Below are 17,500 nucleotides of genomic sequence, written 5' to 3'. Positions count from 1 at the left end.
ACTGTTGTAACTTGATCTCATTCGTCTATATATATATATAAGTAGGCGTAGGAGTGGCTGTGTGGTAAGTAGCTTGCTTACCAACCACATGGTTCCGGGTTCAGTCCCTCTGTGTGGCACCTTGGGCAAGTGTCTTCTACTATAGACTCGGGCTGACCAAAGCCTTGTGAGTGGATTTGGTAGACAGAAACTGAAAGAAGCCCGTCGTGTATGTATGTGCGTGTGTTTGTCCCTGCAACATCGCTTGACAACTGATGCTGGTGTGTTTACATCTCCGTAACTTAGCAGTTCGGCAAAAGAGACCGATAGAATAAGTACTAAGCTTACAAAGAATGAGTCCTGAGGTCGATTTGCTCGACTAAAGGCGGTGCTCCAGCATGGCCGCAGTCAAATGACTGAAACAAGTAAAAGAGTAAAGAGAACATATGTGTGTGTATATTAGATTTATATATATTTAAGTATTCATAGATTTTTAATGTTTTAATATTTTGATGATTGACACATTCGTATATTTAAAAACTGATATACATCAATCCATGGTGCAATATATCTATATACATAAATGGCAAATTCTGTCTGTTTGTGAATTTGTTACTTTAACTCCTCCGAGACTATCCAACTGATCTTGATAAAACCTGATACGTGTGTAGGGCTTATGCCCATGCAGTCACTTACGCACTTGGAATTTCAAAAAAATCAATAACTTTTAATCAGCATTGATTTTCCAAAAATCTATACTCTTTTACTTGTTTCAGTCATTTGACTGTGGCCATGCTGGAGCACCACCTTTAGTCGAGCAAATCGACCCCGGGACTTATTCTTTGTAAGCCCAGTACTTATTCTATCGGTCTCTTTTGCCGAACTGCTAAGTGATGGGGACGTAAACACACCAGCATCGGTTGTCAAGCAATGCTAGGGGGGACAAACACAGACACACACACATATATATATACATATATATATGACAGGCTTCTTTCAGTTTCCGTCTACCAAATCCACTCACAAGGCATTGGTCGGCCCGGGGCTATAGCAGAAGACATTTGCCCAAGATGCCACGCAGTGGGACTGAGCCCGGAACCATGTGGTTGGTAAGCAAGCTACTTACCACACAGCCACTCCTGCGCCTAGGACATTACAATACAAATTCTCATATGAATGTTATTTTCTGCCATAATTTTTAAAGTTTTCAACCAATTTTCTTTAAACTTTATACACAGATAGAATATGCACTAAGGACGGGTTGAGACAAATAAATTTTTACCTAGGCCACTCAAGTAAAGCATAAGATGATTTTCAATTAACCAATTAACGATATTTGGCCTAAATTGTTGTGGGGTGAAAATGTTCATCAATTATTTCAGCATTCTCAGGTTGCTGTAACATGTAGTTTCTTTACACCTGCACTTAAAATTATCAATTCTAAACATTGCAACGTTGTGTTCTAAAACCTGCAACATGTATTTTCTTAACACCTTCACTTAAAATTGTCGGTTCTAACCATTGCAATTGATATTTGATTCCCACGATCAGTGGAACTATACCCATGAAACAGTCATCAAATTAAGTGCATGTACACTTAAAATTTTCTCTCAAGCTGCAAGAGAGTTTGCCCAAAAATGATGATTTTCATCATTTTTGTATACTTTTTTTTTCTCCTCATAGCATCTTTCCATGTTGTCACCTCTGGACTCCAGCCATTTTTGTAAATATAAAATCTCATTTTTCTAAATAAATTTTTGTTTATTTTTCTAAATAATTTTTTGTTTATTTTTCAAACATTTATGTTCTTTTTTTTTTCATAGCACTCCTTTACAATTCCCTTCTTGATGTTTCCATTGATTATATATTTGCAGCTTTCCACTCATCTGACCAAACAATTATCATTTTCCATTTCCACATGTATTTATTTGTATTATTGTTTCATGAATGAATTTGCTTACACCTTCTATTATCCACCTTATGTCTTAATTTCAGTTTTTGTCTGAGAGAAATCAGGCATTGTAATGGGTACTGGGAATATCCCTGCTACCAGGTATTACTGGGTACCTCAGCTAGTGTTTATATAAACTGTTAAACTTGTTTGAATTCTCCTTAATGGTTTTTATATATAAATATATACACATATATACATACACATACACACACAATTATATACATATATACACACGCACATAAATATATATATATTTCTTTACTACCCACAAGGGGCTAAACACAGAGGGGACTAACAAGGACAGACAAACGGATTAAGTCGATTACATCGACCCCAGTGCGTAACTGGTACTTAATTTAATCGACCCCGAAAGGATGAAAGGCAAAGTCGACCTCGGCGGAATTGAACTTGGAACGTAACGACAGACGAAATACGGCTACGCATTTCACCTGGCATGCTAACGTTTCTGCCAGCTTGCCGCCTTGAATATATATATATATATATATATATATATATATATATATACACACACACATATATATACACAGTGTGTGCATTGTGTGGAGGTATAGGGAACCAATTAAATGGCTCTCTGTCAGTTACAGCAATGTGGGTTCCAGTTGATCCAAACAACAGAATAGCTTGTTCATGACATTAACATGCAAGTGACCAAAAAACTTGGGCTGTTTTTGCCTTTTATTCTCTCACAGCTGGTCATATTTCTGAAATACAAAAAAAAATGTTCATGCCACTGAGTAGTTAAGTTAAGTTAAGTTAATTTTTTGGCTCAAAAAGCAAAAACCAAGGCCATGTAGGGGGACATGGAGTTATGTACAAGGGTGTTCATGCAAAGAGTTCAGGCCATTTCTGGTCAAGTGAGACTTTGAACCGAGTGGTCGTCGGCATCTTCACTATCTCGTCCGGCAGCTTATTCCACGGATCCGCAATCCGGACGGAGAAAGCCCCTCTCCATCGATTGAGATGAAATTGTCGCAGATAGAGCTTTTCGTCACAGATAGAGTAAAGTATTTTCAGAATATTCAGAAGTTATAAAGTCAGCACATGCAGATTTTACAGAATAATCTGAATGCTAAAAGGTTAAGATGTTGGAGATATGATGGTGAGGTAGACGAGAGGTAAAAAGGAGTGTTTGGGAAGGGTTTTGTTGCGTGTATGTAAGAGAGAGAGAGACAGTGAGTAGGGTTTACATATGTGAGTGTGTGTGCATGCTGCCTGGAGTTGGTTTTAAAACGGGTAGCAAATATGGTGGAGTTATCTGCAAAGAGTGAAACATAGAGAATTATAGAATCAAATAGCTTCACCAAAATTGCTCATGTTAATACAAAGAAGTAGTATTTGTTGTCTACTCTAGGGATTATCCTGAATAATTTACATTGATATGAAGTTGAAAATATCCTAATAATACTCACGAAATGTTGTCTTTTCTCCATTTCCTACAAAAACAAACAAAAAAAAAACAAAAAAACATTTTTATTGTCTCTGATAGAATCTACTGTTTTTTTTTACAAAATGTAGTGAAATTTTCCATTTCCTCAATACTGCCAAACACTTGAATTTTTGAATTTCCATTTAGCCCGTCTTCTCAATTACAAGGAGGTACCCAAAAGTAACCAGAAACACTCTGCAGTTCAGGATTCCACTGCTAGAAGCCACTTGATGAGACCCTCAAACATCAGTATGACAACCATCGTTGTTGAGTGAAGTTGTATTGCCATGTGGAGCGTCTTTGTTTTGCAGTGCATCCCCACCGTTCATCAATTTTTGCACTGGTTGAAACAAAGGAACAGTGAGCTTCCATGAAATTCCATTTTCTGCTGAGAAAAACAGCAGCCAAATCAGTTTTGATGCTTCAAACAGCTTACAAGGACGCTACCGAGAGCAAAAAATAAAAACAAGTTTACAAGTGGTTTTCATGCTTTAGGAATGGTCACTCGTCACTTGAAAACCAACCTCGTTCAGGGCATCCTTCAAACTCCCAAATGAATGAAAACATTGGGAAAATTCATGAACTGATCTTAGAAAGACCATCACTGAACAATTAACAAACTTGTTGATATGACTGGTGTGCCCAGGAACTCCTGCCAATGAGTTTTAAGTGAGGAGTTCCAGCCAGATTTGTGCCTTGCTTGCTCATGGAAGATCAAAAGCAGTCATAACTGAATGTGTGTTGTGAACTGTAATAATAGTTTGAAATTGGTCTGGACCCTTTTTTGAAGGCCATCACTGGTGATGAAAGCTGGTGCTACAGGATTTGCAGATATGGAAGAGGTGAAGAAAAAAAACATTAGAGGCAGTAAAAGGTGTTGCTTTGCAAAAATTCCAGCACCGCTTTGAACAGTGGAAAAAATGTCTGATACAATAGATTGCATCAAATGGGGAATACTAAGTGAATAAAATAATATTGAAAAATTCTGGTTTCTTTTGGGTACTCCCTTATACACTGACCACATCTATACAATTTACTGCAGTCAGTATTTTTCTTTCCCCGAAATTGGAATGGACTTTGATTACCTTCAAATCTGTATATATATACAGAGATGTTAGATGGCATTAGAAGGCCAAAACACCTTTTATTTATAGGTTAGGAAGGGCATCCAGCTGTAGAAACTATAACAAAGCTCAATGCCATCCTGTAGCTTGCTGGCTCCCTGTCAAACCATCTTAACCCCACCAGCATGGAAAGTAGACATAAGATGATGGTGATGATGTACTGTTCCATGCAAAAGTCTTCAACTACATCAAACTTCTGTAAATTTCTATTAATTACCAACTTATAAGTGGATGTTTTGCATTTCTAATAAGCAAGAATTTATCAGAAGGCCTCCAGGAAAGCGAAACAACTGACGTTACACAACGAAAACAGTGAAGTTTGGGGGTAAGAGTCTGATGATTTGGGGATACATAAAAAAGTGATGGTTCAAGAAAGTTGGTTAAAATTGACAGTAACCTGAATCGTGCCAAATACATCCAGTTGCTGAAAGACAGTTCGATAATAGATTTGGATGAAGATGAGATTTTTCAGCATGACGGAGCTCCATGCCACAGATCACGTGCAACACAAGAGTCTGGCTGATGAAGGTGGTACCATATTGAAATTTTGGTCAGTTCAGTACCCTGACTTAAATATCATCGAACAAATGTGGACAGAACTGAAGAGAAGAATTTGCCAGAAGAATCCATGCAATCCTGAAGAATTATGGGAGTTCAGCCACAGAGAATGGCATTTCATACCTGTGAAGATGGTGAAGGATTTGTACACATCTCTTCCTAGGTGCATTGAAGCAATTATTCAAGCTAAGTGAAGCCACACGAAATATCAACAATGTACAGTAACTTCTTGAAATGAACATTATGTAATAAATTTTCATTTTAGACATTTTTCTGTTTTAAAACACTGTATCTTGATTGGTTTATGTGAGGTGGCTGAAAACATTTGCGTGATTGTTTTTGGTGGTCGTCTTGCATCTTCCCCTCTCATTCAGAACCCCTACTACAAAATATAAGGAATAGGTATGGAAATGACTCCAACAGGACCAATGTTTCATTGGTAAAAAATGCAATGCAAAATATCTACTTATAAGTTGGCAATTAGTGGAATTTTACAATAGTTTGAAGTGACTGAAGACTTTTGCATGTAGAATACAGCATTCTATCTAATATTTAATACAAACAGCAATGAGAGAACCAAAAGTTGCTACACAACATATCTTCTTTTTCTTATTATTAGTTAAGGTTGCAAACTGGAAGAGTGGTGAGCAATGCTGGACAAATTGCTTAGTGGCAATTCATTTGTCATTACATTCTAAGTTCAAATTCCACCAGTCAACTTTGCCTATCATCCTTTCAGGGTTGATAAAATACCAGTTCAACACTGGAGTCGATGTAATCGACTTACCTCTACCCAAAATTGAAATCATCATTATTATCCTTACTGTTATCATTATTATTTCAGATACACACAACAGATTAGACCAGTGTTTCCCAAACTTTCCACACCAAATTGCAATACCGCTCACCAATCGGCCAAAAAATGCTCCTTTGCCCACGTGTTAAAAAAAAAACCATTGCACAACCCTCCCTAACACTAAATCCCCAAGCAGAACCCCACTTGTATCATTTGACACACACACTATATCGTAGACTCGTTGCCCATTTAGTGCTGTTTGGACTAAATATGCGGTTGTTTAAAAATCCCTTATTGTAGGTTTAGTTTTGCCATTAGTGGGAATAAAATTCTAATGTTAACTCTATATTATGCAGACAGATTAAATTCGGTAAACTCGTATTGACTTTATCATCATTTGGGACTATCAAGTCAATTACCTGGTACTTTCTATTCTCTTTGTCTACTTCTACTAAATTAGACTGTCTGGCTTCCATTACTATGAAAATCCCACATTTTCTTATTTTCTAGTACTTAGCATTATGGTCAAATCCTAGCTTTCTGCATAACTCCCAGTGGATTATTCTCCTGAGGTTGTCATATTGTTTCTTGTATTCTTCCTGCGCCAGTGTACTTCATTCACTATTTGAGTAACAGTTTCTTCCTTTGATTTACATAACCTACATTGGAAATCTACCTGATTTCTGTCAAGTCTTGCAGAGTATTGGCTATGGAGTGGTTTTTCTCCCATTTCATTTTTAGTATGTTTTGCATTTCTGTTTTCATGTTTCTTGCCTCTTTGACTATTTCTGCTATGTTGTCATCTGAGATCAGTGTATCACTGTGGTTTGTTTCTGTTTTGTATTTTGTAGCCCCCTGTGCATAGAGAAATGCACTTCCTTTTTTGTGAGTTGCTTTATTGCAAGCAGTAGTCTTCCACATTTTATTTGTAAATATTTTTTTAGTCCAGCTGTTATTTTGTAATAATTCTCTATCTGTGTCAGGCCATGGCTACCGGAGTGGGGTAGATATATTTTGTCTGTATCTACTTTGGGATTTTATGCTGTTAATAGTTTTCTCGCTTTTATAAGTTTTTCAATTCATCAATCATCCGATTATGTTGAAGCTGTAATTTATGACTGGTATAACTAGTGTGTTTATCCTTATTGTCTTGCCTTTAGCATTGGGTCCAGTGTTTAATATTAACCCTTTAGTGTTCAGATTATTCTATCAAACATAATGCTAATTGATTCACATTGATTTGATTTAATCATGCATTATCTCATATCTTCAAGATTTTGATGGTGTAATTACCTAATGTAGAATAACATTGTAGGGTAGGTGTGAGAGCCTGGATCTGGTCAGTTTGAACATAAAACAGATTAAATATTTTGGCCGGTTTAAATACTAAAGGGTTAATTTAAGTTTCCTCTAGTATTCTCTCCTAATTTTCTCTTTCATTTCTGTGTGTTGTATTTTAGCTATTTCATCCATTCCTAGATAATTGTAAGGGTGATTGTGGTCTAACTCTCTCATTTCTGTCTATGTTGAGTGCAGTGTTTCCAGTGCTGACTAACCTGCCTTTCCTCAGTATTATTTTGGCACATTTGTCCATCCCAACGCTCATCCTGATGTCTTTTATTTTTTATGGTGTATAGGTCTTCTTTTTCATGTTTGATCCCTCTGTCTCTAATTCACAGAATAACAATGTCTGTCTTTTGTTTTTTAATTTTACTTATCTTCTCTTCCCATTTCCGGGTTTGAGATTTGGCTGTGGTCTTTTTATCTTTGTATGGGTCAAGTCCAATTTTCCTGGGTATCTAGGGCATCTTTTGATGTGGTCATTATTTCATGTAGGGCTCTGTTGTATCTATTTAACCACTCACAGAACTGTTTGTTTTTTGCTGTTTTTGTTTTTTTGTAGTTTGGGGAGACATTTACACTGATTCATATTTATTGATTTTGAGATGCTTTCTTCTATTTTTGGTATTTCTTCAGTCAGTTTGTCCCCATCATCAATAATGTTGAGGCACATGGCCTAGTGGTTAGAGCAGCGGACTCGCGGTCGAGGGATCATGGGTTCGAATCTCAGACTGGGCGATGAGTGTGTTTATGAGCGAAACACCTAAACTCCATGCGGCTCCGGCAGAAGGTAATGGCGAAACTTCTGCTGACTCTTTCGCCACAACTTTCTCTTGCTCTTTCCTCCTGCATCTTGCAGCTCACCTGTGATGGACTGGCATCCTGTCCAGGTGGGGAACCTATACGCCAAGGAAACCGAGAAACCGGCCCTTATGAGCCAGGCATGACTCGAGAAAGAACAAACATCATCAATTATAGTTGTCATGGTGTGTGTTATTTTGCTTGCTTTGTATTTCAGCATTTGCTTTGTTGTGTTGCTGTGCTGTACTATTAATACCTGATGTGAGTAGCTGTGTAGAGATTTTGCTTTAGCTTAGATTTGTAGTATGCATGGTTACCTCTGTTATGTTTCTTCCTTTTTTTATGGGTCTTATACATTTCTGGAGATATAGTGTCTGATGTGTGGAGGCGCAATGGCCCAGTGGTTAGGGCATCAGACTCGTGGTCGGAGGATCACAGTTTCGATTCCCAGACCGGGCGTTGTGTATGTTTATTGAGCGAAAACACCTAAAAGCTCCACGGGGCTCTGGCAGGGGGTGGTGGCGACCCCTGTTGTACTCTTTCGCCCCAACTTTCTCTCACTCTCTCTTCCTGTTTCTTGAGTAATGCTGCAATGGACTGGCATCCCGTCCAGCTGGGGGGAACACATACGCCATAGAAACTGGGAAACTGGGCCCATGAGCCTGGATAGGCTTGAAAAGGGTGCATAAATAAATAAATAAGTGCCTGATGTGCTATTTTTCTTTGGTTGTAGCAAACTGTTTTGAGTTGCTAAGCATTTTGTTTTATTTTCAGTGTGTATTTTTTTCTATAAGTTTATCTATCATCAGCCACCAAGGAACATGATCAACCGGTTAAGGTCAAACAACTGCCAAGTAAATCTGTGGTATTGAGCAGAATATTTGCTGGAGCCAATCTTTTATACCAAGACAAAACAATGTACATGATAACACTTCCAATCAGTTAAGAAGAAAAGCCATGAAAACCACTTGCAAAATGGCAGAATTGTTAGCATACTGAATGAAAGCTTTGTGGTATTTTACTCCTCAATACATTCTGAGTTCAATTTCCACTGAGGTCGACTTTGCCTTTCATCATTTTGGGGTCAATAAACTAAGTACCAGTGAAATACTGGGGTTGATGTAATTGACTAGCCCTCTCCCACCCAAAATTTGTACCTATAACAGAAATCATCATCATCATGATCATCATGATCATGATCATGATGACTTAGCTTTTCATCCTTTTGGAGTTGATAAAATAAGTTCCAGTTGAATACAGGGGTTGATATAATCAGCTTATCCCCTCCCCCAAAGTTGCTGGCTTTGTGCCAAAACTTGAAATCAGAATTGTTAGATTGTCAGGTGAAATGCTCAGTAGCATTTTGTGTTTTTCCTTTCTGAGTTCAAATTCCGCTGGGGTCAACTTTACCTGTCATCTTTTTGATAAAATATGTACCAGTTATATTTCGTTTTTGGATTTGGTTTGCAAGATTCTTTATATGAGTTTGTGTGTTGAAGCATATTCTGTTGTGTCTGGGGAGAGTCATTTTCTTTGTGTGCCTTATAATTTAGCACACTCACCAGTAAAATTTCCACTTAATTCATATTTTTATTTTCCTAAAATTTTCGTTGCGTCTTGCAACCTTTTCAAGACTATTGGCAAGACTATTGAAAAGGTTGCAAGATGCAACGAAAATTTTAGGAAAATAAAAAAAAGAAATAAGTGGAAATTTTACTGGTGAGTGTGTTAAATCATAAGGTAAAAAAAGAAAATGACTCTCCCCAGACACAAGAGAATGTATCAGCTACTTCCTCTCTGAAATTGCTGATCTTGTACCAGAATTTGAAGCCATTACTATCATTGTTGTTATAATTTCTTTTTATCACAGGTTTTGTTGGAACTCCTGGAATGTTGCATGTGTAGCGGGCTTGCTACCTACAGCCTACAGTATCATGTTATCCGTCGTTTTCAGATGTCTAATACATACCTGATTGTTCTGCCCATGGCATGGAGGCAAACCTTGTAAGGGCACTCTATTCCAATTTCCTTGATAAATTCATGAGGAACTGAACCCAACTCATTAAGCTAAAGAAACACTTGTGTTAGCTTATAGTCCAAGGTCCTACAGTGATGAGTTGATCTTAGACTGTGGTACCTACTTACAGCTAGGTGGGCTTAGCCATTTGAGAGTTACATGTGCAGGTGGCCTTAATTCAAAGTAAATAAGCTTTTGTCTGTTCGCAGAGAATATTACCCTCAGTGACGCTAGTGTTGGTATACTCGTGAATAAGTCAGTGACGGGGGGGATATGAGCTAATAAGCATTTGTCTGCTTGTCAACCACTAATTTTACAGTAATTTCTTAATAGATGCTTAAAAATATAACAACATGTTCTAATTTACCTTTTGGACACTGGAAAGAAGGATCCCATTGCAGAGTGTCGTTGCATGTAAGCGTGGCATTATTCATAAAAGATACTTGACACTCATTGTAGACTGTATTACTTGGACAAACTACAGTGCGGTTGCAAATGGTCACGGTTTCAGGGCATTCTGAAAATAAGTGTTAAGCATTTTAATTATGAAACTATCACATTGCATGTGATATACTTCATAGTAACATGTTTATGAGTTGGATTGGGTGTGTATGTGTGTGTGTGTGTGTGTGTGTGTGTGTGTGTGAGAGAGAGAGAGAAAGATAGAGGTTGAGAGAAAGAAAGAGAGAGGGTGACAGAGAGAGAGAATTATCTGTGTCACACTTTTTTAACTTTACTCCTAGAGGCTGTAGCCCAACATATCATACCATTTTGGAACCAAGCCAACTCCATGAGTAAATTAAAAACATTCCGGGCCAAATCTGGACCCGCAATCCTGATATTTTGGATTCCCAAGTTTTCACTTCTGTGATTGTTTTCAGCCATTTTCTTACATGACTTTTCGCGACAAATTTTTTTATATGAGAACTTTTATCATCTAAAGGCCAATTTCACAAGTAAATTAAAAGCATTCTGGGCTGAATCTGAACCTGCAATCCTGAAATTTTAGATTCCCTAGTTTTCATTACTGCAATTGCTTTTGACGATTTTTTTACATGACTTTTTGCAACAAATCTTTTTGTACAATAACAATTTTTATAACTTGGAAATAAATTTTGGGGATAATCAAAATTAATTGTGAAATCCAGCAATAATTTTTGGCGATTTTTTGCAAAGAATATCATCATCATTGGGAGATGACTCTGGAGGCAGCAACTGCAACATATTCTCCAAAACAAGTCAGAGATATGTTTGCAGACCTTCTCATTCGAGGTCAGTAGATTAAAAGCTATATTCTTGCTGAAAAGCTGCCTGATAGGGCAACATTTGAGCTAGTATATACATTGGGTCGTTCCATAAATAATGCAGATTTTTTATACTTCTTTAAGATAAGTAAAGTTCTTTTTTAATCTAAAATATACTCTCCTTCATTTTCTACAATGCTCTCTGGTAGACTTGCAAGGCCCCTTTTCCAAAATTCGCTTGTCCATGATGAAAAATATTCCTTCAGTACTGTTTTAACCTCATCTACAGAATTCATATTTTTTCTGTCCAAATGATTTTGAAGACTGCGGAATAAATGATAATCTGATGGGACAATGTCTGGCGAATATAGTGGGTGGGGCATCATTTTCCATTCAGACTGCTCCAGCCTTTGGAATGTCATCCTTGCTGTATGTAGCTAAGCATAATCATGGTGGAAGAACAACTTTCATTTTGAAACCAAAAATGGTTGTTTTTCTTCCAGTGCTGGCTTTAACTTGCTCAAGCTGCTCGCAGTAGATCTCCTTTATTATTGTTTGGTTTGAATTTAAAAGATGTTATGTAATAACAGGCTAATCAGATATGAGATAATAGCAATTCAAAGTAAACAAGCTTTTGTCTGTTCGCAGAGAATATTACCCTCAGTGACGCTAGTGTTGGTATACTCGTGAATAAGTCAGTAACTGATATAAGTGGATCTATTGTTTAGGAAAATACTATTTACATGTTTAAGTGTTGTACTGGATGAATTGCGAAAATAACTCAAATAGTTCAAATACTAACAAATAAGCATACTCATTTTGATTTATACGAAATAATTTATGAACATGAATGGGTTATTTCCCTTGGCTATATATAAGGATCCCTTTCAGGAGCGAATGGGTTATTTCTGTTGAATGTTTACAAATAATATATTAGTTATATGCAGTAGATATAAGAATCCCTTATCAATTTTTTCAACAAAGTATGTAACTAGTTTTCCAGACAAGTGGTCTACTCACGTGTCAAGTTTCATTAAAATCGATAAAACAATGTAGGAGGAGTTAGATAACAATGCCACAAACAAACGCCCCCCCCCAGATTTCCACATATGTATATATATATATATATATATATATATATATATATATATAATATATATATATATATATATATATACATATATATATATATATACATATATATATATATATATAACATACATATCTATACATACATATATATATATATACATACATATCTATACATACATATATATACATACATATCTATACATACATATATATACATACATATCTATACATACATACATATATATACATACATATCTATACATACATATATATATATACATACATATCTATACATACATATATATATATATATATATATACATACATATATATATATATATATATATATGTATATATACGAACATCAATGGAATTTGTATCTTTGTGGTTCCAGTACCGGCGGCACACAAGAAAACCATCCGAACGTGGCCGTAGCCAGTAAACCATCCGAACGTGGCCGTAGCCAGTACCGCATCGACTGGCCCCCGTGCTGTGGGCACAACAAACACCATCTGATCGTGGCCGTTCGCCAGCCTCATCTGGCACCTGTGTCGGTGGCACATAAAAACACCATCCGAAGACCCGGCGACGTAGTCAGTTCACCTGTGCATACCTTCCCTCTTATGACACTTGTGAAGACCTGTTGAGGCAAGTGTGTGACACTTGTGAAGACCTGTTGAGGCAGAGGCAAGTGTGTGACACTTTGTGAAGACCTGTCGAGGCAGAGGCAAGGGTGTGACACTTGTGGAGACCTGTTGAGGCAAGTGAAAATCAAACCAAATCAAAATAGATGAACATCAATGGAATTTGTATCTTTGTGGTACCAGTACCGGTGGCACACAAGAAAACCATCCGATCGTGGCCGTTCGCCAGCCTCATCTGGCACCTGTGTCGGTGGCACATAAAAACACCATCCGAAGTCCCGGCGACGTAGTCAGTCCACCTGTGCATACCTCCCTACTTATGACACTTGTGAAGACCTGTTGAGGCAAGTGTCTGACACTTGTATAGACCTGTTGAGGCAAGTGAAAATGAAAATGAAAATCAAATCAAATCAAATCAAATCAAATCAAACCAAATCAAAATAGATGAACATCAATGGAATTTGTATCTTTGTGGTACCAGTACCGGTGGCACACAAGAAAACCATCCGAACGTGGCTGTAGCCAGTACCGCGTCGACTGGCCTCTGTGATGTGGGCACATAACAAACACCATCCGATCGTGGCCGTCCGCCAGCCTCATCTGGCACCTGTGTCGGTGGCACATAAAAACACCAACCGAAGACCCGGCAAGACTAGTCAGGCCATAACCCGTGGCCCCTACTTGGGACGTAGTCAGTCCACCTGTGCATACCTTCCTTCCTTCTTGTGACACTTGTGAAGACCTGTTGAGGCAAGTGATAATCAAATCAAATCAAGTCAAAATAGATGAACATCAATGGAATTTGTGTCTTTGTGGTACCAGGGCCGGTGGCACACAGGAAAACCATCCGAACGTGGCCGTGGCCAGTGCCGCATCGACTGGCCTCCGTGCTGTGGGCACGCAACAAACACCATCCGATCGTGGACGTTTGCCAGCCTCATCTGGCACCTGTGTCGGTGGCACATAAAAACACCGTCCGAAGACCCGGCAAGACTAGTCAGGCCATAACCCGTGGCCCCTGCCTGGGACGTTGTCAGTCCACCTGTGCATACCTTCCTTCTTGTGACAATTGTGAAGACCTGTTGAGGCAAGTGAAAATCAAATCAAAATAGATGAACATCAATGGAATTTGTATCTTTGTGGTACCAGCGCCGGTGGCACACAAGAAAATCATCCGAACGTGGCCGTAGCCAGTACCGCATAGACTGGCCTCCGTGCTTTGGGGACGTAACAAACACCATCCGATCGTGGCCGTCCGCCAGCCTCATCTGGCACCTGTGTCGGTGGCACATAAAAACACCATCCGAGCGTGGCCGTTCGCCAGCCTCGACTGGCACCTGTGTCGGTGGCACATAAAAACACCATCCGAGCGTGGCCGTTCGCCAGCCTCGACTGGCACCTGTGTCGGTGGCACATAAAAACACCATCCGAGCGTGGCCGTTCGCCAGCCTCGACTGGCACCTGTGTCGGTGGCACATAAAATCACCCACTACACTCTCGGAGTGGTTGGCGTTAGGAAGGGCATCCAGCTGTAGAAACACTGCCAGATCTGACTGGCCTGGTGCAGCCTTCGGGCTCCCCAGACCCCAGTTGAACCGTCCAACCCATGCTAGCATGGAAAACGGACGCTAAATGATGATGATGATGATGATGATGATATGTAGGTCCCGGGTTGAGTTGGGGTTAACCACAGTAAATAAGGTACTCAATACATAGCAGAGTAAATTAATTTATTTTATAGAAGGAGCTTCTACAGAACTAGAACTGTTTCATTCAAATGAAATCATCAGGAAGCTTGCTGTCAAAATAAGTTTTGGCATTTATACATTTAGGCAGATTTAATGGGGTGGTGGTGGGGGACTTTTTTGGGTAAGCAGGGCACAAACTTTCTTTCTTAGGGGAGTGGTCAAAAGGATCAGTGATAAAGTAGATAAATGAATAAATAGATTAATAGAATAGAGTTTTAGGTAAATAAGACTCGTTTATATATATATACATACACATACATACACACATATATACATACACACATTTATATATATATATACACATACACATACATGCCAATACGCAAGCACACGCACACATATGTCTACACACATATATATATATATAAAAATATACACACCCATATACACCCACATATATATATATATATATATATATATATACATAACATACACATATATATACACATACACATACATACATACACACACACATATATACATACATATACATATTTTCTCCTCATCTTCCTCCCTTATTTTATTTTTATTTTTATTTTGACTATTCAGAGTCATAAAAGGTATAATATATGACCTACCCCACCCCCCACCCGACACTCATTTAGTGACGCTGGAGTTGAGGAACCCTAAAAGTTCTTAGAACTCCCCAGGGTGCAAGCAGGCCTAAATGAAAAGCATTTTACCACTCCCCTCTCCCTTCCTTTCTATCTCTTACAAACGCAAACACTCACACACACACACTCACATGCACTCTCATACACATACACAAACACACATGTTCTCACGCTCATTTCCTTCTCATCCACTCATACTTAGGTATATATCTCTCTCTACAAGCACACACACACACATATATATATATATATATATATATATGTATATATATATATATATATATATATATACATACACATGTACATATGTATACACATACATACACACACACAAGTACACATATTCATACATACACTTGCGTCGGAAATTAATTAGCACTTCTCAAATTTCTACATTTTCTTACATTTTCTTAATTTAATTAACTTATCAGAAACGAACTCGTTTTTAATCAAAAATTTATTAAAACATATCCCAACACACCACATAATTGTTATTAATCGTGAAATTTAGTCAATATCTTGTTGCACCTCCTTTGGCAGCAATGACAGCTGCTACGCGGGTCGGCATGTTGTCTATGAGTGCCTGCAGGTACTGTGCAGGGATGGCCCCTCATGCAGCAAGAAGTGCTCCAAACAGCTCGTGTCGGTTCCTGTATTGCTGCACATTCAAATCCCTACCCAATCGACTTCAGAGGTTCTCAATAGGGTTCAGGTCAGGTGACTGGCCAGCATGTACTCCTCACCACCAAAGAGGTATCCCGTACTATCTCAACGTACTTTGCTGCGTTGATGTTGCCTTCAACGGCATAGAGCCGCCCAACACCACTGTAGCTGAACGCCCCTCACACCATCAGACCACTTCCACCATGCTTCATGGTGAGCAAATCAAGGGTGCTAATTAATTTCTGACGGTAGTGTACATAAATGTACCCACTTTCACATAAACGTATACATAACTATGTACACACAAAACCACATATATAAACGTACTTCAGTACACATAAACACACATAAACATCTGCCCACATATATCAACGCATATGCCTATATACAGACATTTGTGCATATAATCATACATACGCATATATACGCATCCATACGCTTATAAACACATATATGCACACATGCATGCATACACATGTACATAAAAGCATACCGACATATACATACCTACACGCATATATACATACATGCACTTACATACACAATCGTACACGTACATACAAATACATATCTACACACATACATATATATATACACATACAGAAATCTACAAGTCCATATATATATATATATATATATATATATGCATATACATACACATACACATACGTATATACCTACATATACATATATACTTACGCCCATCATATACATACCTACATACACATACATCCATATATATCTATACATATACATACATATATATAAGCACATGCACATACTAATACACATACGCATATCTACGCACATACACGCACACATATATATGTACATATATAAAAAAATCTACAAGTCCATACATATACACACATACATATACATATACATATACACATATATACATATACATATATATACCCATATATATATATATATACACATAGACATACATGCATACACAAATAATAAATACATATACATGCAAATACCCATACTTACACAAACATATACGCGTACATGTACATATACATACAGATACACACATACATATATATATATATATACATATATATATATATATATATATATATGAAGGCGCAGGCTCAGTGGTTAGAGCATCGAGCTTACGATCGTGAGGTTGTGAGCTCGAATCCCGGACCGGGCTGCGTGTTGTGTTCTCGAGCAAGGCACTTTATTTCACGTTGCTCCAGTTCACTCAGCTGTAGAAATGAGTTGCGACATCACTGGTGCCAAGCTGTATCGACCTTTGTCTTTCCCTTGGATAACACTGGTGGCGTGGAGAGGGGAGGCTGGTATGCATGGGCAACTGCTGGCCTTCCATAAACAACCTTGCCCGGACTTGTATCTAGGAAGGTAACTTTCTAGGTGCAATCCCATGGTCATTCATGACCGAAGGGGGTCTTTACCCTTTATATATATATATATATATATATATATATATATATATATAATATATA

The 17,500-nt window shown here is 38.0% G+C and overlaps 1 protein-coding gene across 1 annotated transcript in view; it reads right to left on the bottom strand.

The window, feature by feature from the left end:
* LOC115218344 overlaps positions 1 to 17,500 on the bottom strand; it is a 98,153-nt gene that overhangs the window by 46,993 nt on the left and 33,660 nt on the right. The window contains exons 4-5 of the mRNA XM_036508426.1: positions 10,385 to 10,534; positions 3,364 to 3,387 (exon numbers count right to left, since the gene is read on the bottom strand). Of these exons, the coding sequence (XP_036364319.1) occupies positions 3,364 to 3,387; positions 10,385 to 10,451 (91 nt within the window). The 5' untranslated portion in view covers positions 10,452 to 10,534. The remainder of the gene's footprint in view (positions 1 to 3,363; positions 3,388 to 10,384; positions 10,535 to 17,500) is intronic.

This window comes from Octopus sinensis, linkage group LG13, assembly GCF_006345805.1.
Source record: "Octopus sinensis linkage group LG13, ASM634580v1, whole genome shotgun sequence".
Taxonomy (NCBI): Eukaryota; Metazoa; Mollusca; class Cephalopoda; order Octopoda; family Octopodidae; genus Octopus; species Octopus sinensis.
Note: the sequence above shows the minus strand (reverse complement) of the source record. Positions and strands in the feature narration are given on the sequence as shown.